Here is a 25,025-nt window from a genome sequence, read left to right on the forward strand (position 1 = left end):
GGGAGCTCAATGAACTCCATCACCTTGGTGTTGTTCCAATCCATGATGAAGGTACGCTACACAGTAGATGTCACGAACTATGAAAATGGCGATACGTCCGTTACCTTCGCAATCGTAACGGGGGCGCAACTGGTCACACGAATATGTGGGAGACTACACGAATGATCGAGGTTCGCGCGCTTTGATATCCATTAAAAAGCCGACACAGCTTGGAAAACCGCAAATGCAGCGAAAACTTTGCATAATCATTTGCAAATGTCGTCCTACACTTGCAGGTTTGCGTATTCGTGCGAATGTGAGTGACCGGTTTAATGCTATATGCCAGGAGCAAAAGAAATGGTTGGACGCATTTTTCAATGACTAGTTTAAAGATATTTAAGTGTATTTATTATCTATGATATCTATAGGCTTATAAATATGTTAAAAGTATAGTCAGCACGACGCCCACTGCTGAATTATGTTTAATTTGCAACTGTGATGGTGTTCACTAGCAAATTCGAATTTAAATAGAATTCAATCGTTGTACTATTAAATCACTACTAAGTTCATTTAATTTAACAAGTGAAGATCACACTCATTAAAATAAAACACTGATTTTACAAATACAAATTTTATTTTTATAGCGATATTGTCCTGATTATATGAAAAACAATGCTACTGCAATTTATCACGAACGTGCGTGGAATGAATACACGCGATACAATATTTCATAAATGAAGCAAATTAAAAACAAGACATTTCTAGAAAACGAATATTGCGGGAACTGATGAATCATAATAAATTATATTTAAGCAGGCTTTATATGTTGAAAAACAACACTTAAAACATAAAATACCTTGAACATGTTTGTATATGTATTTGACATAATTTTTATAGTAGGTTCTACTAGCTATCTATCCAGTATTCCTGTATATAGGATCTAATAGTCCTGTACAATTGACGAATTTTCTTCAAATGTTCGCGTTGAAGAGTTAAAATAGCGCGCCGAACCGTATTCGACGGTGATTTTAACATTTATTTTTTATTCAAATGTACTACACTTGTGTCTGAGCGTTAAATTTGTTTCAATTTTCAATCAAGTAATTGTAGCATTGTAGAGTTTTTGTCAATATTGTTTCACTATTATAAAATAAGAAAAATAATACTTTTATTGCCAGAATGACAAAACAAGTGAAAAAGTACAAAGTTTTTTTTCTTACTTTACAAATTTGATGATATTTAAGTTTACCATTAAAATAAGAACAATAAAACAAGCGGTTTTAAAAAAATCGATCTCGGTAAGTTAGTTATAATATAATGTTTATAATTGTCGATTGTAATTTAACTTAATATTGATAACAAAATTAATTTAAAAAAAATATTTTTTTTTAAACATCGTGTTTTCTCAGCATATACTATCTTTCCAAACTGCAAAATTATCCGATTGGAAATAAATAGGAAAATTCCCAGTTTCTATTGTTTTTTTTTTATTGGCAATTCTAAGGTATTTATAGATCATTTTTATGTTTCTAGTAGGTATTGGTATTAATTCGTTTCGGTGGTGCGTTGAGTTTCTCGGAGAAAACTTTAATTCCCTTTAGATAACAAAACTTTGAGTTTGAGTTTTTCTCGATGACAACATATTAAAATTGGCATGGATTTAAATCCGTATTGTAGTCCCTTGTTTTTGCCAAATGTATCTGCTCTATCTCAAACAAAATAAACAAATTTTCTCTTAAAACGATCTCTTTACAAGCAATTTGTAGACTATAAATCAATATAAAATCGATCCATCGGGTATTAAAAATGGAGAAGTCTCTATAAAACTGCCAGTCGTAAACTAGTAGTTTACACAGTGCATTGATTTTATATTACTAATGATTACTCATAAATATTCACTATTAAAAGTAATCGCGGCAAAAAAACATACTCCAGCAAAAGTATTCAGAACATAATATTTCGAGAGAGATTCAAGGAGGTTGACATCAGGGAGATGGAATAATTTCACACCCGCTTATATTGTTCCACCTGTACTTCTTGCTAAAATGACATTTTGGATACGTTTGTTGAATACATTTTATTATCATTAGCGTTCCACTAGCAGTTTCGCCTATGTGGAATACACTTTATATCGCCTGGACGATGATCCGTACTCATCGGTGGGATGAAACGTTTATATTTATATAGTCTATATCTTTTCCCAGACTTTAAATTTTTTCATACAAAATTCATTGGTTCTTGTTTCAACATTCGATTGCAAAGAAACAAAATCTGCTCCAGATTAATATTCGTCTACCAGTGAAAGTTGCATGAAAACTCTTTCAATAGTTCTTGAGATCTGCGCGGTCTATGGGCAACCAAATCTTTCATAAAAGAAAATGATTTGGACAAAAAAAAGGCAGAAAAAAAAAGAAAAAAAATCGCCCGGTGTGTGTTCTGATTCTTGTTTAATTAACCCTTTTCTATTTTTATTACTATTCCTGAATGTACAGACACGTCTAACTCTATTTTAAATTTCATCGAAATTTATTTTTAATCTAATTAACGTTAACTTCGGGCGCCCATCCGAATCGACAAGATTTAAAAAAAAAAGGGCAGAGTTGTGCTCGAATTCCGATATGCAAACAGAAACGACAAACGCAGCGTAGCAGTAAATAGATAATAATAATAATATACCATTTGTTTACCATCGCATGTAGTATTACTATTACGTACATAATGCTACTGTTTGTGATGCGCGGAAATATGTATTATTGGCGTCGATCCAGTGTCGCAGTTGTCTGTTCAACGGCAGCCACTGCGGTGGAACGCGTCGCGTTATGTACTGTATTTATATTTAGATACAATCTATTTTATGAAACGATAATGATAAACGTCACGTATAAATAGTTTTATACAGTTATTTACAATTGTAAAGAATTTTTGTTTTACTTTTGAAGGGCATATGTATATTTTGTCGCATTGCACATAATCTTGTTTTACATCCACGAGACTCTAGCACAGTGAACAATAATTTCTATTCAAATCCAGATTTTCAACTGATGCTACGCTGGCACCGGAGTCCATTCACATCAAACATGAATCCCGCCAACTCGAGACATGAATTGAACTTTTAATTATATTGTTTAAGGGTAGTTAAATTATAACGCATAACTGATATAATCGTAATGCCCGGTTGATGTAAGTAACACTTAGCTGGTTTGAAAAAAAAAAAAAAAAAAAGCATTTAGCTGATGTCGCACCTTTTTGGTCAACTGGTTTGTTGTAAGACCCAAGTTTTTAATTTCTATTTTTCTTTATTGCCTTTTTAGGCAGACGAGCATATGGCCCACCCTATAAATTAAAGAGCGGACGGTTAACGTGGTATGAACATGTGATGCGTAGAGAGAAGATGCATGTGACTATTATAAGAGATGTATGGAAATGGTAGTGCAAGGTAGAGGGGGAAGAGGTGTAAATGACGACATGAGAGAGAGGAGTGAGTGTTGAGATGACGGTCGATAGAAAAGGATGGAAGAGAAAAATTACCTGTGCCGACCCCACCTAGTGGGATAAGGTGGAGAAAAAGAAGAAGCATATGGCCCACCTGATGGTAAATGGTTACCGTCGCTCATGAACGTAAGCAATGCCAGGGGCAGAGCCGAGCCGCCGTCTACCAAGTTGCAGAAATCGGTAGTGGCTATGTCTACAGTTTAAGAGGTGGATTTTAAACTATTTCAGTGTATAATGCTGTCTAAAACACAAGACACTAAGGCATAAAATAGCTAAAGTAGCTGCTATATCCAACAGCGAACGTTTCACGGCTAGCATCAGCTAACAATAACGTCGTCAAGACAAAGCATAGAACAAGTAATGATTTTTCAAATAGCAAAACAATTTTTGTTTCTTCGGTTTATTAAAAACAAAAAAAAACATATTTACATAAATGGAATGTAAAACTACACAGCTATGTAATTCCTTTCTTAATATCGCGAAAATTCGAAAAAATGAAGACGAAAAATTCACATGTAAACATCTCAGTCAATCAATTATGTATATACTATCAAAAGATAATTAAAAAAAATACGCAAAAGAAAACAATATATTTCAATATCAAATGTTAAAATTATTTTATTAAAAAAATCGTGAAAAACATTCATGGATTTCGTTCGTAAAAATGTTATCGTCGTTATAAAATGACAGGTTAGCACCGCATCGCCTCGTAGGGCCGACACGGTCTACTACACGAGGGACCGGGGTCGATTCCCGATCGGATTGATCAGTTGTCGGTCTGAATCCTCATTACTGGTGGTAGGACCTCTTGAGTCCGCACGGGTAGGCACCACCACCCTGCCTATTTCTGGCGTCAAGCAGTAATGCGTTTCGGTTTGAAGGGTGGGGCAGCCGTTGTACTGTTAAAAGTGAGACCTTACAACTCATATCTCAAGATGGGTGGCGGCATTTACGTTGTAGATGTCTATGGGCTCCGGTAACCACTTAACACCAGGTGGGCCGTGAGCTCGTCCACCCAACTAAGCAAATAAAAAAAAAGTACGCATGGAATGTTAAATTGAATTTTGTATAAACAAAATATGACTTATAATCGAATGAGATCAAGTTGCGGTAGGTGAGAATACCCGCTCCGCATATCGCCTTTTCGCATTAAAAGTGTACAATTTCCAAAAATATTCGAAATTAAGTTAATATGCGTAAACATTTGGTATCACCAGTATTTTTCTCATAAATACTGTCAAAAGAGCGTAGTTTAGTTTCAGTTTTTTTTTTTTTTTTTTACCTATGTTTTGACTGCTATTAAAAAAATTAATATATAATTTTATCTTACTTTAAAAGACAGATAATGTAACTGGTAAAAAATAAACAAATAAATGTTACAAAGATGATTAATATTAAAAATATTACATGTTCAAAAACCTTTAAAATCTCCTGTAAAATTTGTAAGTTTTCAGATTATACCGTTTTAATGCGAGAAGACGATATGTGGTCCGTCGGCGGGTCCAGTTGGCACAATGACAGCGTCCGACGCCCGATTAGCCTCGGCGACGATTTAATGAGCTCCCAGAGAACGCGGAGTGTTAATCGCGAGGTACATCTCAACACTTGGCAATGGCAAAATAATGAAATACTTCACGTTGTTTCGTTTTGTTTGCAGTTAATGTAAATATATTAAGAGTTATTTTATTTTACGTATTTTATACGAGATTTATTCGATTTTTATTATAAATAATTAATTTAGTACGATTTAATGGAAAATTACAAGTATCGAGCCAAAGTAAAGGAATTTCGGCGGTACGAAGGAGATATATAACACATTTCGCAATGTTATTTCAATGCAGTGTTCAATTTTCTTATGCATAGTTTTTCGATTTCAATATTATATATATTTTTCATACGACACTCACGAACGTTAAACCATAAAAATATAAAGATTTCGTAATATAAATAGCTAAACGCAAAACAGCGAATTTCTAAGCGATCTCTTACATAATCAAAACTATCTACATACAATTTAAATCACAAAGCATTGTATTACATAAATTAACACATTTTCATGTTTTTGACATATTTGAAATCTTATAACAATATTATACATCCATACATATACATATTATATTAAGAGTAATTTTGGAATTGACGCCCAAATTAAGTCTAAGTCCCATAGTTCCGCGGCGATGCGTACGCGTGAGATCGAGACCTGACACGAACCTTTTAGACCTTCCGACTTTTAACTATTACAAAATAATTCATTTAAATAGGCTCAATGTTTTTTATGCTAGCGTTTTATAGTTAATTATCTACTAATTTATGAACTATATAAATTAAACTTTTGTCTAGACATTTTTAGAAATGGCGAGTGCAATATTAGTACTCTGATCAAAAATAATGTAGACAAAAAATTTGTTGTTAAAAATGTATGTAAATTTTTATTTATTTTTAAATTAAAATTTATTTTTAATCACGATCACACAGCGTTTCCCTAATGCATATCCTACCGGTAGAAAACATACAAAATATCGACAATGATTCACACCGTAGTTGTGTATGTACAACACGTACACAACAATGTATGTATGCAACAAATCGCAAAAAGACATTCAGAAATTTGCGGACGACGTCACTTATGTAAATCGTGAGGTGTAAACGGCTTCCGAGATCCCGCTATGGAGAGGAGAGTAGTAGAAGAACTATCGCATATAATTACGTAAGTAAAAGTCCAGCAAAAAATAATGAAGTAAGCCATTCAAATAGTTCCTTTTTTAAATATTTTTATCGTTTTTTTTTAATTGAGGCCATTCGTTTGATAACTATCGTAGGAATACGGGGATTCGAATACAAAGTTTTTATTAAAATTTAAATTTTAAATGGCACCTACAGACGGATAGATATAGTGACTAACATCTTGCGTTTTTTTCATCGAGAACCCCTTTTAATAACAATAATTTTCTAACACAGAGATAGTCCCTTCTTTGTACTCTCTCTCTCTCTGCATAATCGTTCCATAAAAATTTGTAGTGATGTGGCAGAGTGATTTAGTTCAACGTTTCCAGCTCGTCCGGAACTAGGTATGTGAAAGCATGCTTTTAATGTATCATAGTGTTTTGGTTCCATTCAGACCGGGGTGCCGAAGTCCGGGTCGCCATCCCCGGGCAGGAGGCGCGCGGGACGACTCTCACCGATACTCACTGCCAATCCGGAGATGTCGGTAACGCGACGCGCCGTACCTATCCTGTGTGGACAAACCAAATACAATTTGGAGTATTTTAGAATATAACAAATCAATTAAAGCCATATTCCAAAGTGGCATTTGTTTGAATGTGATAGATTACCTTAGAGAGGTTGTTTTTTTTTTCTTGTTGACATTGTCTATGAAACTCAGCCATTATATTTGGAAATAATTAGGGATTGATAAACATTGGACACATATTTTGCAATTACTACGATCTTTCTAGAATGACACATATTTTGCAATTACTACGATCTTTCTAGAATACCGAGTGCGTATGTACGATAATATGACTGATTTCGCTCGTTATATAAGATAAAGGAACATAATTTCATAAAATTCATAAAATTTAATTTCAGTACTTCCATGTTTATTTGGCAACATTTTTAATTTGTAGCCAGGAAATGTAAAAAAAAGTGCGGCAAATACTTCCTCTAACCTGAAAGTCTTACTTTCTCTTCTAACTGTCTTCACATCGCCGTTCGGTTTTGATTCGAAAACTGGAGTGAGGTCACCGTTCATTTTTTCCGTTGACTCCGGTTTGTTGACTAGATCTATCAGAGGCGGATTCGCCTCCTTGACTTGCAGCGGTGGTGGTATTGGCGGTGACTCGGCTGCTGTTAAAAGATTTAAAACAATAATTTATTTTTAAATTAATTTTAGTAGGATCGGCTTAGACAAAAATGTAAGTACTAATTTACCGAAGTAGATATAGAATTAAATAAAAAATCGCCATTGTTTATCAAAAGTGCTTCAGTAATTCTCGGTGACGTACTTAAACATCGGTAATTCGGCCACTACCAAATTCTATTCGTGCCCAATACGGCATGGGCTTCGGTAACCACTTAACACCAGATGGGCCATGAGCACGTAAACTCGTAAAAGCAATTAAAAAAAGAACATATTGTAATGTCGGTAAGAGTAACGCTACTCTAGCTACGCTACTAGAGTATCGCCGAATACGAACGAATATCGAAGGGTCTACTAACATCTAGAACGCTCGAGAGGTACAACGCCATCTATTGTCAGATAGCGGAAACACGCGTCGAATATACTCGATTTGTGAGGAATGTTCTCGACAATTCTAGAGATGTCGTATCGACTACAAAAGCGTTGCAGAGATGGCATGTAGTCAGTAATCAGAACTACTCGAAGCGAAACAGCGAACGGATCACCTCAAGCAAAGCGGACGATGTGAATTAAGAATTTTAAAGTATTCTCTGAGTGTTCTAAGTGATAAATACAGTTTTAAGTTGTACTCTGGTGGAACATTTGTTTATCCCGAACCCCAAAGCGTAGCAACATTTTTTACTGGTGGTAGGACCTCTTGTGAGTCCGTGCGGGTAGGTACCACGACCCTGCTTATTTCTGTCGTGAAGCAGTAATGCGTTTCGGTTTGAAGGACGAGGCAGCTGTTGTAACTGTACTGAGACTTAGAACTTATATCTCAATATGGGTGGCGCATTTACGTTGTAGATGTCTATGGGCTCCAGTAACCCCTTAACACCAGTTGGGCTCGTCCATCCATCTAAGCAATAAATAATTAAAATCATTATGTAGAAATAAGCTTAGGTAAAATTGGGAAAATGATTGCTAACAGTTAGGATCTCACCAGTGTCGGGGAGGGCGCGCTGGTCCCGGGGCGTGTTCCCGGCGTGCGGCTCGTCGGACGAGGGAGTCTCCAGCTCCACGGGGCGGTACGCACCCTTCGTACGCCAGTCCTAGACATAAACATTTCTCCTTTTAATAAACAAACCAGAATGGGGGTATATATATACATTTTATATTTAGTGGGATCACAGATTTCTTTTTGTACCAAAATTATGGCACTTTATCACATCTGTTACGAAGTGTGTAATTTGTGTGGATTTTAGATAAAATATTTATTTTGTGGACATTTTCAACGATTTTTGCGAGTCGTCGACATTTTAAACAATTTGTACGATTTAATCTAGCTTCGTTTATTTAATTTTATTATTATTGTTTCGTTTACATTATTATTATTTCAATTGCTCTACAGTTTCCAACACTCACAGACGACCAACGTGTTTTTTGTCAACATTTGAATATTGCGCTAACTACCCTCTATTTTTCTATTATAAAGAATATTTTAAGACTTTTACGTTTCATTACACACAGAACGAACTAATAGTATCTTTAGGTCTGGCAGTTTGTTTGAGTTGGGTTTTCATCTTTACATTAAGAATATCCCAGGTGTTAGATAATTTTGAATAATTTATTAGTGTTAATGCTCACCTGCGGTTTACGTTTCTTCTTGTTGATGTGGCTCCGGACGTGCACGGGCGTCGAATGAGCCGACTCGCCCGACGAACGACAAGCGTTCCACTGCGACCACACGACACACTTCAATGAGGAACTTATACATTCTGACGTTAAAATATGATAAAATACATGTACTGCGATATTTTTTGAAATTTCGACGTTAAAATAGGAATTGAGGTACTACTATTTTTTAAGCTAATATATTTCAATTCTGTACAAAAAAATAATTATAAGGTAATGTTAGTGTTATCATGATTTAACGATCATATGTATATAGAGACTAGCGACCCGCCCTCGCTTCGCTTCGGAAACATTAAAACACACATGAAACAAAAAAAAAATTAAAAAAAATTTAAAAAAATGTTCATCAGGGACAATGTCGGCTTCTAATGGAAAAAGAATTTTTCAAATCGGTCCAGTAGTTTCGGAGCCTATTCGAAACAAACAAACAAGCAAATCTTTCCTCTTTATAATATTAGTATAGATAAATTATAGACAATACACAAAGTATATACGTTTAAATAATTATTACTAAAAATACATGCAATTAGGTATATGAGTAATGAGCTATATAATTATTAAAAGTTAAACAAAGGCCGGAAATTAGGTCCATCTGTGTTACCGGAGTCGGAAATATACATTTACGATCAAATACACTCTGACCTCGCACAGCAAATATCTTTCACAAATATATCAACCCCGGTCGCGAATCGAACTTGGAGCTACATGGTACAGACAGTTACTGACCATTCTAAGCTAGCTAGTACGTATCTGTTTGTATTCAAAATAATATTGATTATAAATTTAAAAAAATAATTCAATATTATATTTAAAGCATTCTTTTAACTACATAAAATCATCGATTCACTATTTTGTAACGTCACAAATTAGTCAAATACCACATTCGCTTTATTGGTCAGTTTGGTAATTTTTAGCAAAAAAAAATCATTCGAACACAGATTATATAACGTTAATTCGTCAAAATCAGCAATTGTTTTACCATTGTGGGATCCAGCGGCTCACCAACCGAACACTTTAGTATCGTATTGGGTGTAGTATATGTAATACTAGAGCCCCGCCCTCGCTTCGATTCGGAAACTATAATTTATTATTGATTTCTACTATTTAATGTATGTTAGTATACATATTAACCTTCCTCTTCAATCACTCTATTTATTAAAAAAAACCGCATCAAAATCCGTTGCGTAGTTTTAAAGATTTAAGCATACATAGGGATATAGGGACAGAGAAAGCGACTTTGTTTTATACTATGTAGTGATGTACCTCTAGTCTAGTCTCGATCTTGATGGAGTGGTCGTCCATGTCGAGTATGTTGAGGTTGTTGTTGACGGCGTTGTAGTCCGGGTAGCGTGCCGCCGCGCACTCCTCCGACCCGGCCCTGCTCACGTCGCTACGCAATACATTACGTCTACAGTTAACGAACACCCTGTACTTGTAAGAACGGTGTTGCCAGCAAGAAGAGATCAAAAATACTTAAATTTCAATTGAGCAATTTCGAAAAGGGAACATCTCTGAAAATGTAAAATGTTCAGGAAATGAAAAAAATCTGATTATTTTCTAAAGCAGTGTAAAATTTAAAATATTAACTTTTGAGATATATTTTAGTGTTAGCAATTAGCAATTGAAAATTACTGGAATTATTATAAAATGGGTGTAGGTAAGTCTCAAAACTACATGTATATGAAAAAACGTATTTGACAAAATATGCGACATGTGCCCTTTTTGAAATTGCATATTCAATTAAAGTATGGATTTATTTAAAAAAAAAGCGTTCTCCTTCGACGCTTTCAAGGACAATCATGTGAAATATTATAGGTTAGATACGTATCGGTTCAAATTTTTATACTGGAGAGAGTTCGTGTCGTGGAGTGTGTTCTTATGAGCCTTCACAAATAAGCAGTCTGTCGGGTTTTACATAATCAATTATTGCCAGCGTAAACAATAATAAGCGGTATTTTACGAACCGGAACGCCCGACTGTTTCGTGGTAGATATTAGCAGGATAGTTGCTCCTAGCCGTGCGGCTTCACAATACTACATGAGTGAGTGAAGTGAATCTATTAAGTGTCGCGATAACAAAATTCTACAAAAAAAAAATCCGTTCTTTGTTTACGTTTTAACGTTTATACTAGGTTTTTCCGGTTAATTATTCACAAAAACGAAAATAAAATACCTTTTTTTTTTGTATAAAGTTTGCATTTGTGATAGTTATAGTAATAATACTCATTTTTCAATTTTTTTATAAATTTTAATTAATTTTAATACTTTCAAAAAAACTGCGCTATGAGAGTGGGGTGTTTACGTTTACACATTGCCACTAGATGGCACTCGAGTCATAAACAACGATCAAGTGTTTTGTACAAACCCAGAAAAACTTAAAATGTCACGAAAGTGTAAATACGATGCTGATGCATTTTGTTTCATATATGGTCAATTTATTAAAGTTCAAAAGCAAACTGTTTCATGCCATGTATTTTTTTTTCGTCTAATTACGATCTAAAATATCGAAATTTTATGCTTTGCAATCAAAGTCAAATTTAGTGTTGACCCATCTAATTGATTACCTGGTGTAGTCGGGAGTGCGCGGCGCAGTGGGCGTGGCTCCGGAGCCGTCGGGTTCGCCCGGGAACACGTCTCCGTCCTCCGGGTACAGCGGGAACCTGCACCCATCTCCATGTTAACAAATGAGGATTCAAAACTGCATTAGAATGAAACATGCTAGACGGAAACATTTCTTTGTTTTAATGCCGACTAGTTTTATATTTATTTATTTATTTCACAGACGAGTGAACAAGCTCCTCCACCTGGTGTTCCACCTTTACGCTAGGAAGTCTTCATATCTGTGAATGCTTAGTGAGTAAGCCTTAGTACATCCAATTACTATTTTGTAGTCATACGCTTTGTCTAATTGCAGTCAATTTTATAGCTACGTTGTGGGAGCCCGTCGGATGATACTATTTATAAGCTGTGGACTGAAGTCGGGCTGCGGCGGAACAAGGCCCGGGCAATATTACGATTAGTGTACGTGGTACCACCTGTAGTTGTCTTCGGAGAGCCTGTCGTCGTCGTCGGTCGCTATGAACTGCACGCAGAGGGCGCAGTCGCCCTTGACGCTCTGCAGCGCCTGCACGGCTTCCTTGTGGCACGCCTTCAACAAAACAACATTTTTTTTTCAAGGACTTCATGACGTCCGATCAACTTTATAATTTGCACGCGCATCAAGGACCGACTGCAAAGCAATAATTTTAAACTTCACCCAATTTTTATGAGTAAGTTCGATTTGCTATTTCAAAGTGTTCTTTATTTTTTAAACTAAATTAAATATAACGATATGGCATAATCTAAAAATGGTTGAACAATAAATATAATACTTAATTGCATTTTCTGTACAATATTAAGAAAACAACATTTAAAAGCCTTTATTTTCCACAGTATTATTGAATTAAGTAAAACTGAACTCCTCTTTTTTCTCATACTCCAGTCATTCATCCAGTCCAGTCCTATCTTTAAAATAGTTTAAGGTATAAAAAAATGTTAAATAGAATATTGATAATAAATACAAATAGCGTAAAACCCATAGAAAACGAGATATTTGCAAAAAATGTAAATAAATATATCGATTTTGTGACCTTTGACCCCTGACTTTAAAACTTGCGACCATTCAATAATTATATGTGAATTTTGAGAATAGTTTCAGGATGCCAAAATAATTTTGACGTGGTAATATACTGGGTATGTCGATTTTCCGAGATATTCACCTAATTTGACCTAAAATGACTGGAATATCAATGACAGAGAGCTCATTCAATCAATATACAGTCGTGGTCAACTAATTAGGGACAATCTCCAGTTAAGCCAAATTGTGAATTTTTTTTTTATTTTCCAACGAGTCTTAGCAATATTCCATAACTTTTACATGTAAGTGTAATTAGTCATTTATGTGCGCGATTATACAAACAATAACAACTTCTTAAACATTAAACCTCTTTACAGTATAGTTGATACAATATCATAGTGCTATTGGTTCAAAGAATGCTGGCTGGCCATTTAATTAGGGACACTGAGGTATTGCGTTCTAATTTAAAAATTGGAATTTTAATATTTTTTTGTTTCTTTTCTTATTGTTTAGTGGTCGTTTTGGCGGCAATCCCGATTTTTTATTTTAAGTTTAGAGAATTATTTTGAAGAAAAATGGGCAAAAATAAAAGTTGCGATCCGACACTACGAAAAATTATCATGAAGTTTGTCGAGCGTGGTTGGTCATACCGAAGGATAGCACAACATTTAAATTGTTCAAAAACTATGGTATGCAATGCAGTGCAACATTTCAAGAGCTATAACACAGCTTTAAACGTGTCCAGAACAAAAAGATCGAGAAAACCGACTCCGCAAGAAGATAGAATGATAACCAGGTTAGCTAAGAAAGATCCGTTTCTGGGCTCTATTTTAATTAAACACGAAGTGTTTGGGGCAAACGAAAGAGCCGGTGTATCTGCGAGGACCGTTCGACGACGTTTGGTAGAAGCAGGGTTGTTCGGAAGAGTGGCTCGCAAAGTACCGTTGTTGAAGAAAGAACATAGAAATGCTCGTTTGGCATTTGCACGTAAATATGGACATTGGACCTACGCCCAATGGCAACATGTACTTTTCTCTGACGAGACCAAGGTTAATTTGATTTCTTCAGATGGAAGGCAATATGTACGGCGTCCTGTAAAAGCGGAAATGAATCCAAGATTCACAAAAAAACAGGTGAAACATGGCGGTGGAAACATTAAAATGTGGGGTTCATTTTCTGGACGTGGAGTGGGACCTGTGAGGAAAGTTCAGGGTAGCTTAAACCAACATCAATACAAGGCAATATTGGAAGAAACTATGCTTCCCTATGCTGAGGAGCATCTCCCTATTATATGGACGTTTCAGCAGGATAACGACCCGAAACATACCGCCCATTCAGTCAAGTCGTTTCTTACCAATCAGTTTGTATCGGTGCTAGATTGGCCAGCAAATAGCCCGGACCTCAACCCAATTGAGCACCTTTGGCACGAAATCAAGAAAAAAGTTGCCACTTATCGTAATACAAATTTGGATGAAGTTCATGAAGCTTTTTGTGAGGCATGGGCAAACATGCCTGTCGAAACATGTCAGAAACTGATAATGTCTATTCCACATCGGTGTCAAGCGGTAATTACTAACGAAGGTTTTGCTACTGGGTACTGATTTTACACGTAATAAAATGGAGCTGTTAAAGATATTATAACACTGAAGATTATAAGTTTTGTGTAACTGTATTTTTCATTATACTTTACTGTCCTTAATTAAATGTCCACTACAGAATTGTACCTTAATATTTAATACATGTTTAATCTTTGATATTAAATACTTTTTCTATTTATTAAATCTTTTATTTACAGCCATTTATAGCATAATAATCGGACCACATTATGCAAATAATAGGTGCTGAGAAATCAATAGGGTTTTATATTTAAATGTACAAAACCGGTTATAGCCCTTCACTATCTTGAATGTCCCTAATTAGTTGACCACGACTGTATATATTAAAAAAAAAAAATTCAAACTAAAGTTTTTTTTTTATTGCTTTGTTGGGTGGACGAGCTCACAGCCCATCTGGTGTTAAGTGGTTACTGGAGCCCATAGACATCTACAACGTAAATGCGCCACTCATCTTGAGATATAAGTTCTAAGGTCTCAAGTATAGTTACAACCGCTGCCCCGCCCTTCAAACCGAAACGCATTACTGCTTCACGGCAGAAATAGGCAGGATGGTGGTATATTAACTATAATTATGCTTCTATATTATGTCCGGTAAGAGGCGCAGCGATGTGACTGCAGAGTGCAGACCACAGCTCGCTATGTACCTGAGTGAGGTCGACGTCGTTGATGGCGAGTATGGCGTCTCCGACGTAGAGCTCCCCGGTGAGCGCGGCCGGCCCCCCAGCCTCCAGCTCGGAGATCAGTATCGGGACCCCGTGTTCTCGTCCGCCCTGATATCAAACAGAGCCATTTAAATTATTTTAAAGCAGTTTTACGTTTTTTACAGAAACGTAAAAACAGTTTTAAATAATTTTTAATTCATGGGTGGACGAGCTCACAGCCCACCTGGTGTTAAGTGATTACTGGAGCCCATAAACCTTTATATAATGTCAATACCGCCACCCACCTTGAGATATGAGTACTAAGCTCTCAGTATAGTTACAACGGCTACCCCACCTTTCAAACCGAAACGCATTACTGCTTCACGGCTGAAATAAGTAGGGTGGTGGTACCTTCCCGCGCGAACTCACAAGAGGTCCTACCACCAATAATTTTGCAGGTTTGATTTTTATTACACGCTGTTATTCCTTCACCGTGGAAGTCAATCGTGAACACTTGTTAAGTAAGTGCGTATTTCATTAGATAAATTGGTACCCGCCTGCGGGATTCGCATAGCTACCACTGCTACTTCACTTTCCGGTTTGAGATGTCTTATTGTCAGTTACTTTTGCCATCGTTCTCGATTAGTTGGCTCAGACATACCAAGAGTTCGTTGTGAGACTTTGAGACTTGTCATGAGGTTCACAGTAAGCGATGACGTTTCATAATTACATAGTTATACAAATTACATTTGGGTTTAAGCACTGAAAGGTACATTAAACAGGGTATTTATTACTTAATCTGACAAAATCTTGATATTAATACGTGAAGCAAAAAGGTTGTACCCCTTTTTACGAAAATTGCGCGGACGGAGAAGTGTGAAACTTTCCACACTTATAGAGAATATAGTGAAGTAGTGCAGAATCCTAATTTTGTTTTAGTTAGGTATGCATATAAAATACATTAAATCAATAAAAAAACATTACACACATTACCATGTATTTGCACACTCACACAAGCATTTATACTCTCTTGTTTATTGTTTATCAATCTGTGGTCAAATTGAGAATGTACCCTTGGCTAAATCTTTGTTTATAGAACAATGATGGTTATAGAAATGAGACAACAGAACTATAATAATGTTCAAACTTATAATTTAAATTATGGTATTTTGAAATTTCGACCACTAGTAATATTAATTGTACTAAAAGAGATGTTGTCTGTACGTACAGTGACGGAGATGCCCAGTCCTAGATGCGGCGAGCGTCGCACCCGCACGGTGCGGGGGCGCGCGCGGGGGGCGGGCGGCGCGGCAGGAGGGGAGGCGGGGGGAGCGGGGGGACGCGCCGGCCGGGGGGACACGCCGCGACACACGCGGACCAGGGTCTTGTGTCTCTGTAGTAAGATTTCAGCCTCCACCTGTTGGAGATCATACTGTTATAACAGAACTAGCAGTCTGAATATTTATTACTTGATTTTTATACTAATTCACATATGGTCAAATTGCAAACAATAAACAGAGGACATGATTACGAGCTTCATTGTCAATACGCTTTCAACATTTACAAAATATTTTATTGTCATCAGATTCTCAACTATATTTAGAATACCGTAATGTCTAGTTCTTAAGCTAGTTTAATAAAATCAAGTACGAAATCCCACTAGAACCGACAAGGAGAGTAAATAAAATAAACTTGGTACATACCTGCGCCCAAAGCGAATCCCTGACTTCCGCTCGCATATCTCTGCCTAATAACTGCAACTGTTGTATTCTGCCGGCGAGTTCTTTATCGAGGTATTTTGTAGCTAATCTGAAATTGTATTTATCAATTATTAAAATATTGCATATTGCACCTGTTGCAAGCAAAAGAGGGGTCGTCGTACCCCCTACGGAGGCACTGCCCGGGCAGAAGCTCCCTGCTACGTAGGGCAGGGGTGAAATGATGCAGGAAGGACTGAGAGGAGGGGGGGGGGGGGGTTCGCATGCGCGTTCGGCGCACTCCACATCGACATATATACTTATACATAATACGATGCTGGGCTCGAGTCAGCGGCAGGATGGAGGCCGAGGAGGATGCAACCCAACGCCAACTGTTGTCATCTGTTTGATTTTTTTTCTTCCTTACTAACTAACTAAGCCTAACTACAAATAACTACTGACTACTATATACATCAGGGACAACAGTCAGCAGGAAACCGGGGCCCGCCAGCAGCCCTGTGCCGCGGCCCCACCTCTACAAACCAGAGGAGGAGCCGCGGCACTTGTTTATGACACTCACCCGCTCCGGGCTCCCCAGAAGGGGAAGACCGAAGCACGTGTTGTTGGCAGCATCTAGTTCATATCGGCCGTGAGGCGGAACGTCACTATCTGAAGTCTTTATTCTGACTCGGTGGTGCAGTAATTAGCGCCCCTAACTGTTGCGCCAAGGATCGTGGGTTCGATTACCACTTCGGGCTAACATTATGTGATGGACAGGTTTGATTTTCTTTGTCTGTGTGTTTACTAATATATATATGTATGTATGTATGCGTATGAGTATGCGTTTAAACGTACGAGTTTAAACGTATATAAGTATATTTGTCAGTTTCTGGTGCCCATAACACACGAGTTCTAAACTGAGGCCGAATGATCGTGTGTGTGATTTGTTCCCAATTATTATTATTCTAATACAATTGAGGTTTTCACGGGCGGTAAGAGATTTAGAAAAAAAAGGGGGCGTTGTATAGAGGCTTGGGAGGCGATTTCTAATTTCATCTACAGTCAGTCTTAGGCACCGACTGAGCTCTCGCTATTGTGGTTTATAAGTAACTGAAAAATGGGGGCGCTAAAAAATAATTTATTCTCAAAGTGGGCAGTGGACAAAATAAATTTGGGAGCCACAGCTTTAAGGCATGCAACGATCGTCACGTTGTGGTATGGTACGGTCTTAGAGATTCCGGCTATGCTTTAAATCTAAGTGGGACATAAGATTATACTGAAACACCTAGAGATTTAGCAAACTAACTAGGAGTCACATAAAATTATAATTGAACACTCGCCTGGCGCCAAATAGTTCCGAATGTAATCCGAGTACGGTTTCACGCAGAGCCGCATTTTCTCTCGCAAGTTGCGCAGCTTCCGACCGAGCGCGTGCTGCGTCTAAAACATTTCCGGCAGTATCGCCAGATTCTAGACACCCTGAAAAAAGAAAAGAAAAAGGAGCTTTAAATCAGATCAACTGGGATGAACGTTTCAATACGCAACCTAATTTTGAAAGTTTATTATTTCTCACGTAATAAATAGCCTGCGAGAACCTATCACTTATTATACTGCACCAACTCAAAAACATCAGAGATTATTATCCTCACTTAAACCTTAGAAAAAAATCACTAAAATATTAATTGCGGCCTCATTAAGAAACTTTAGAAGATTTAAAAAAAAAAATGTCACTGAACTGAACACGTAAACATCACAACAATATGTTATTCATAAATATAACCTAAACTAATATTAGCATAATGTTAGCAAAATTTCAAATGTACCATTGTCCTCTATAAGGCATTAACAGTACTTTTGCGTGGGTCGTGCCTTATTCAATACGGGCTTGTACATACATATTTGTATTGTACGAGATCTGATAAACACGAGAACTCACCAGCCGATGCCGCTCTAGCCTGCACCAGCTCCGCCCTCATATCGACCAGCTCCGCCTGCGAATGATAAAAAAGTTGTTATTCCGAGGTTGTTTTACGCTAATACAATTTGAAGACCTAATGAGGTACTAAGGCAGGTTGATATTGCTTAGAACAGCTGAAGAAAACGAGGTCATCAGATCCAATAACCTTTGTATTAAACGCCTTCAACTCTAACACTAGGAGCAGGCTTAGGTACCCCGGCAACCGTACTCGTCGAACTGGACAAAGAGTTCGACATGCAACCTAACCCATGAATCAGCTCGCTGAGTTTCTCGCCGGATCTTCTCAGCGGGTCGCGATTCCGACCCGATAGTAGATTCATTCGCGAAGCAGCTGCTCTTGAGCAGTTAGGTCTCCTTCGGAGGCGTTCGGGAAGCTGTTAGCAAATCCCACCCCTCTTGGCTGAGCTTTTGCTCGCCCACTTGTGCTGGTGAAACTGGAAAGGCCTCCGGGCCACCATTAATCCTTCAATCATAAAAAAAAAGAAAACGAGGTACGTGCCTCCTGCGTCCTGATCCACGTACACGATCACTATCGCTAACGGTGAAATCTCCGCAACAGATGCACGGTGTCGTATATCAACAATAAGCGGTGTCGAATGTCGCGCCGTTGTGATTCAGCCTCACAATGGAATTTAATCTCGGACCCGAAATCAAAGGCTGCGTAAATCCGAATTAAAGGAGACACGTTATGGTGGTCGATATTGACGTAAATTGTACGAGGGGACATAAATCCATTTAGAGCACGTGCCCGAACCGGAATTTACACGTTCACCCTTGTTGACTCATAATATTTCATCTTACCGATAACACTAACATCATTCATTTTAAGAATCGTGGTTGAATGAATGTAACGTGGTATTAAGATATATCTACATATTATTATTATGTACACATACAATCAGGATTTTCTAGTTTTAAAACTATAGTCTTGACGTATTTAATAAATCCAAGAAGGAAATTTCAATTACGTAGAAATATTTTCTTATATTCCGGTAGAAACTTAACAGAATATAATGATAAATTAAGGGATTGCGAAACTACATATTAATATGTATCTTAAATGGTCAATTCTAAGCGAATGTCATAAAAGTACTTTTAATTTATTTAAAATGTTGATATTCTGATTTGAATATTCTTACGGAAGACGTTTGATAAACAGTATTCTAGGAAGCTATTAAAGTTGTCCATTAAGATTTGTTGCCACAGAATTTAGAAGCAAAAAGGCCGAAATTAATAATTCTCAAATAATGGACTGTCCATTTTTTCTGGTCACAAAATATTGATTCGTCATTCCCGGGATGCAGGATACCAATGTCGTTAGTGAAATTGCTATAAAATCACGAGTAAAAATTCATGTAAAGTAATAAAAGGCCGATGGTAGGTAATTGTTATGAGCGTCGTCAGCCATAACGACTATGGCCTTATGTAGACAACTCATATTATTTTAAATCACCAACGTATCATTCGATGCAAATACATTGTGATGGGCGTTCATGGAAAAATGTCTAGACGCTGAGGTATCCGTTCGACTCTTTAAGTATCGTTATTTATTAAAACTTTTAACGTAAGCACTTACTGGTCTTGTCTTCTTTTTATTATTACTATTAATTTCAAAAGTATAATACAACAAATTGATTATTGTGTGTTGAAGTTCTAATTTTTTTTCTACCTATTCTAGTTACCTCGAGGTGTTATACCAGATTCTCCGGATGAGTAGGCGAGCTCACGGGGCTCAAGCCTGACGACGTTGCTAATACTAACCCTAACAAGAGCAGTGCTTCGCAGAATCTACCACCAGTGCTTGAGGTACCTAAAAGCACCACCATCCACCGTTAGTGGATCGGGAGGATCCGACATGATGAGTTCTAATAAAATGCGTTGAATTAACGCAACTAATAACGTATTCAAAAGTTTATTAAAGTTCGTTCATGTCGTCGTGTCCATATCGAGATCTTCATTAATATTTCAGACAAATTCGTTTTTGTAAAAAACCGTTTTGAGAAGATGCAACACATCTTCAATTCAAAAAGGGGTCGTATAAATTTCAAACATGAAACAATATTAATAATTAAGTAATCGTCCTAGCGAAACGTTTGGTTGTTCATACAAATAATTGCGACTTTCTCTACAAAGCTCCGACTGAACTTCATCGTAAAATCTTGATTTAGGAACTGTAGTTTTAAATGCGGGTCGTGGATTTCGAAAACCTCAGTTATGTACGTAACGTAATTTATGACAAGGCGAAGTAAGTGATAAAATATACAATATTAGTCGACAGCAATTCACAATCGCAAACAGAAACACACAATTAGAAAATTTATACATTCTAAATGGTATGTACAAAGTTGAGCTTGGCTTTTTTATTTTATTTATGAGTTGTCTTCCAGTAAGCCACTTATAAAAGGTTAACATATACAAGAAGTAGTGAAATTATAATGCATTTAAAAAAAATACTTGTATTCAACAACTGACGATGTTATTATTGTGAAGGCCCACGAGTTTCTTGGCAGATCTTCTAAGTGGGTCGCGTTTCCGATTCGGTGGTAGATTCTACGAAGCACTGCTCTTGCTAGGGCCAGTGTTAGCAACGCCTCCTGGTTTGAGCCGCGAGAGCTCGTCTACACGTTATGGTTACACTGACATAGCCTCTCAAGGCTATCAGCTTAGGTAGGAAAACAAAAAAAAAACGTGAGGTCCATGGGATTATGTAACCGATTAGCGTTGATGACGATATAAACGAAGTCAACACCTGACAAAAAGAATCGTAACGTTATGTTGTGTTGTCAGTGAATAGAACAAGCGAATGAAACAGGTGCCGCGTTTGTTATTAATCAACACTGATAGGAACGAACATGGAAGACGGAAGTGTGCACGATGCAGTAGCGAGCGAATGTGGCGGCGGCGCGTCGAGAGGCCGAGACGCGAACCATACGGCAGCTACGTGCACGCTCTTAATGTATCAAACGTAAATATTGTTATTTCGATTCAAATCAACAAACTCGAAGCCAAAAATAATAATTATCATCATCCCCTTACACCTTTTAGCGGTAGGCAGCGGCTTGGCTCTGCCCCTGGCATTACTGAAGTCCAAGGGTGACGGTAACCACTCAGTGTGCTCGTCTGCCTATAAGGGCAATAAAATAAAACCTATTTTAGGATTTAATTTAGTCACACGGTAACTTTGATTGAACTAGTAATCTATTTTAATAGTCTCAAAGTAGAAACGTCCCGAATACTGTTACGAAATAATTAAAACAACAAATAGATCGCATACTAAAATAAAACCAATTAACGTTATATATAATACGGATCCGAGACCTTATGAGACAAATAAATCATTGAAATAAACAACGAAGAAAAATGATCGCAACGAAACATCAAGACGCGAGTCTCAATTATAAATTATATTAACGCACGAAACTAGAATTCGAGAATTATGACGATTAATTTCCATTCGCCATGGTATTAATTAGACATCCTGAAATAATGTCTCAAAGAGTTCTCGCTAATAAAAGTGAATATTACTGATCGCCACTCATTATAATAATAATTAGTTATAAATGGTCCAATTAGTGACGGATGTCTTTTAAAACTAAACCACCATAACTCTTCCGCGGGTCAATAAAACACAAAGATCAACTACTTTGGAACATAAATCAAAATATTGTTATATACAGATTGTTGTATGCACGTTGTTTTCTCATAATAAAATCTAACGGCAAGTCAGGGATTAAGATCGAAATTCCTTCGAGTTTTCATGTCGACGATTTAGATGTTACACAAAGCTATTATCACTAAGCGTGTTTGGAAGGAAAAAAAAAAAGTTTTTTACGATTATGTGTTTTCATGAACTTTGTTTACAAAATAAATCCATGTTATATTTTTATATTGTTTTTCTTCATGTTTCTTTTTTAAAAGTGAGTACGCTACAGTACTCCTACAAAACTTATCATCTAAAACACTTAAGTCGATGAGTAACGTTAAGAATTTCCTCTTGAAATTAACTTTCTACCGATGCCCATATCTGATTGAATCAATAGAGGTTGTTCACATATCTTCATACATTAGCCGGCTACATGATACTGCACAGTTTTCTAATAAAAGCGTATTAAACAAATGTTTTCTTTTTTTCTGTCAAACTTTTTCGGTAAGGACGCGTTATCTGTAGTTCATAAGAATGCACAGTTCACGTAATTTCTGAGTCCGCTCCATTATCGTTGACACGTATGATTACGCATACAGTTTCGCGTTCAGTGACGCAGGATTTGTGCAAATACATTCTGTATTTCAATAGTTTAACAATTCGACTCGAGGAACGCAATACCAAAATAATGAGACCTACGCCGATTCCAAGATCATTATCGTCTAAACGTGGCGTGGGCGTTCGCGTTGTTTCTGACTGGTGAATATTACAACCTATCTGAATAACAGGCTAATACGATGCAATAATATGATATGTCGTAAATTATTATACAATAAAATTAACAGTTACGTTTGATTGCGATACAATGTATACAGCTCATTAGGGCGGCAATAAAACGAGCCAGCAGCTTCAAGTGTTTCAAATGAAAATTCGGACGGCAAACGTGTCTCGTTCATTTCATTCCTAATTAAGTTTCCAGTTATTACGTTGTGATTGTAAATGTTAAACGCGCGAACTCGTAAATTTATTTTTAGTACGTTTAGTCAGCAAGTCGTATAGTAATTTAAGGTATAATCGACGAAAGTTCTCTCTCTTTCGTGACGGCGTGACGGGCGCCGATCTAAGATAAAGCAAACCGCCAGAAGATTGATTCACCGCTTGTTCGATATCAATGCGCGCATCTCAGATACGAGAACGATTTGGCCGACCGCACGCGCCTCATACAGCGTTCACCGCACACGGACGCGGACCCGATAATATTATAAGCTTAATAATAATAATAAATCTCCATGATTCTGTGTCGATCATTTTACACTTGCCCGTGACGAAATCTGATTCTAATTTGAATAACAGTACAAGTTAACCCGTTTAAAACGGAGCCATGTTCAAGCGACCATCCAAAATGACGGACCACACATAACGCAAATTATTGACTATACCAACATCACTAATGACATTTTCGTTGAATATTTAATCTATTATGTACATCTTACATGACTTATATTTCTTACTATTAAAATAAAAAACGATGTACACACATAATTAGCATTTGGTATTCTTTAGAGAACACAAAACAAAGCATAAAAAGGTCGTTGTATCTAGAGTGTATTAGTAAGCGCCCTACATGTTTTGTTCGCAGTCTGACGAATAGTCCCACAATGTGCAACTCTTCATTTAAATTCAGTAGGATCACGAACGCACTCTCATCACGAATACGACGCAGCTGTACTCGGCTTTTCACTCGTAACTATTCAATACACAAACGATTTAGGTAACGAACTCTACGTTTTGAAAACAAAAACAATTTTTTTTTTTTTAGGTGGATGGACGATCTCCCAGCCCACCTGGTGTTAATTGGTTACTGGAGCCCATAGACATCTACAACGTAAATGCGCCACCCACCTTGAGATATAAGTTCTAAGATCTCAGTATAGTTACAACGGCTGCCCCACCCTTCAAACCGAAACGCATTACTGCTTCACGGCTGAAATAGGCCGGGTGGTGGTACCTACCCGCGCGGACTCATAAGAGGTCCCACCACCAGTAAAATATATACTAAATGTGAAGAAACAATACACAGAGAAAGAAATATTTGAGTTGTACATCACATAAAAGCCATTAGATTGAAATTGTCAACCAACGAACATCAATGTTGTATCATTAAAACTTTGATGTTAAAATTTACAAATTCAATAGCCCGAAATAACGATGATCTCCGGTTTTATCATAGGCTTCTGAAACATGCATATAACAAGAAAAAATAGACCCATAGTTTCGAGTACCAAAAGTGTATAACAAAGGTACTGGCTACAACCGGGAATCGTATCTGGAACCCTGGTCTTCTGTTCATTGGATCAAAAGACTAAGAAACTCAATTGAAAAACAACTTTTTGTTTATTCTTCGAATTCGTAATGATAATAGAAAGTTACATAAAACTGATTACCTTTGTACTCTCATCAAAGATAGGATATATCGATAGTAATTGTGAATGAGAAGATGTCCAAATGAACGTGAAACAATGGTTATAGTGTGCGGTCGGTAATGGACCGCCACCCAGGAAACGGATGTTATCTACCAACTAGCTGAATGAATAGAGGATGAGTTCTCAGCGGGAGTTCGCTCGCAGCTTATTTGTCCTTTCTTCCTAATAAGATTCTTTCAACTACCCGCTTTTTATATTTACGCCGAAAGAAATTTCGAAAGTTGTCCGTAGTCGTTTCGTATGAAAATAAATATGTTTAATCTAATTGGAAAAAAACTGTGTCAACTGTCCGTAGACGGGCGCTGTTGACAATTTGTCAATTGTTACAGTGAGTACATAACTTGTTAA

The 25,025-nt window shown here is 37.0% G+C and overlaps 1 protein-coding gene across 3 annotated transcripts in view; it reads right to left on the reverse strand.

Moving 5' to 3' along the window:
* Positions 1 to 594: 594 nt before the first annotated feature.
* The window catches only part of LOC101738845 (Golgi-associated PDZ and coiled-coil motif-containing protein), a 60,114-nt gene continuing 35,683 nt past the window's right edge, over positions 595 to 25,025 (reverse strand). For 2 of the 3 annotated variants that reach the window (XM_038018762.2, XM_038018763.2), the window contains exons 3-14: positions 18,510 to 18,564; positions 17,914 to 18,052; positions 16,580 to 16,685; positions 16,105 to 16,293; positions 14,880 to 15,005; positions 12,039 to 12,151; positions 11,568 to 11,663; positions 10,268 to 10,394; positions 8,957 to 9,046; positions 8,313 to 8,421; positions 7,140 to 7,317; positions 595 to 6,703 (exon numbers count right to left, since the gene is read on the reverse strand). In XM_038018762.2, the coding sequence (XP_037874690.1) occupies positions 6,586 to 6,703; positions 7,140 to 7,317; positions 8,313 to 8,421; positions 8,957 to 9,046; positions 10,268 to 10,394; positions 11,568 to 11,663; positions 12,039 to 12,151; positions 14,880 to 15,005; positions 16,105 to 16,293; positions 16,580 to 16,685; positions 17,914 to 18,052; positions 18,510 to 18,564 (1,446 nt within the window). In that variant the 3' untranslated portion in view covers positions 595 to 6,585. The remainder of the gene's footprint in view (positions 6,704 to 7,139; positions 7,318 to 8,312; positions 8,422 to 8,956; positions 9,047 to 10,267; positions 10,395 to 11,567; positions 11,664 to 12,038; positions 12,152 to 14,879; positions 15,006 to 16,104; positions 16,294 to 16,579; positions 16,686 to 17,913; positions 18,053 to 18,509; positions 18,565 to 25,025) is intronic. The other variant, XM_062675019.1, reaches the window with a different exon arrangement.

This window comes from Bombyx mori, chromosome 22, assembly GCF_030269925.1.
Source record: "Bombyx mori chromosome 22, ASM3026992v2".
Classification (NCBI taxonomy): Eukaryota; Metazoa; Arthropoda; class Insecta; order Lepidoptera; family Bombycidae; genus Bombyx; species Bombyx mori.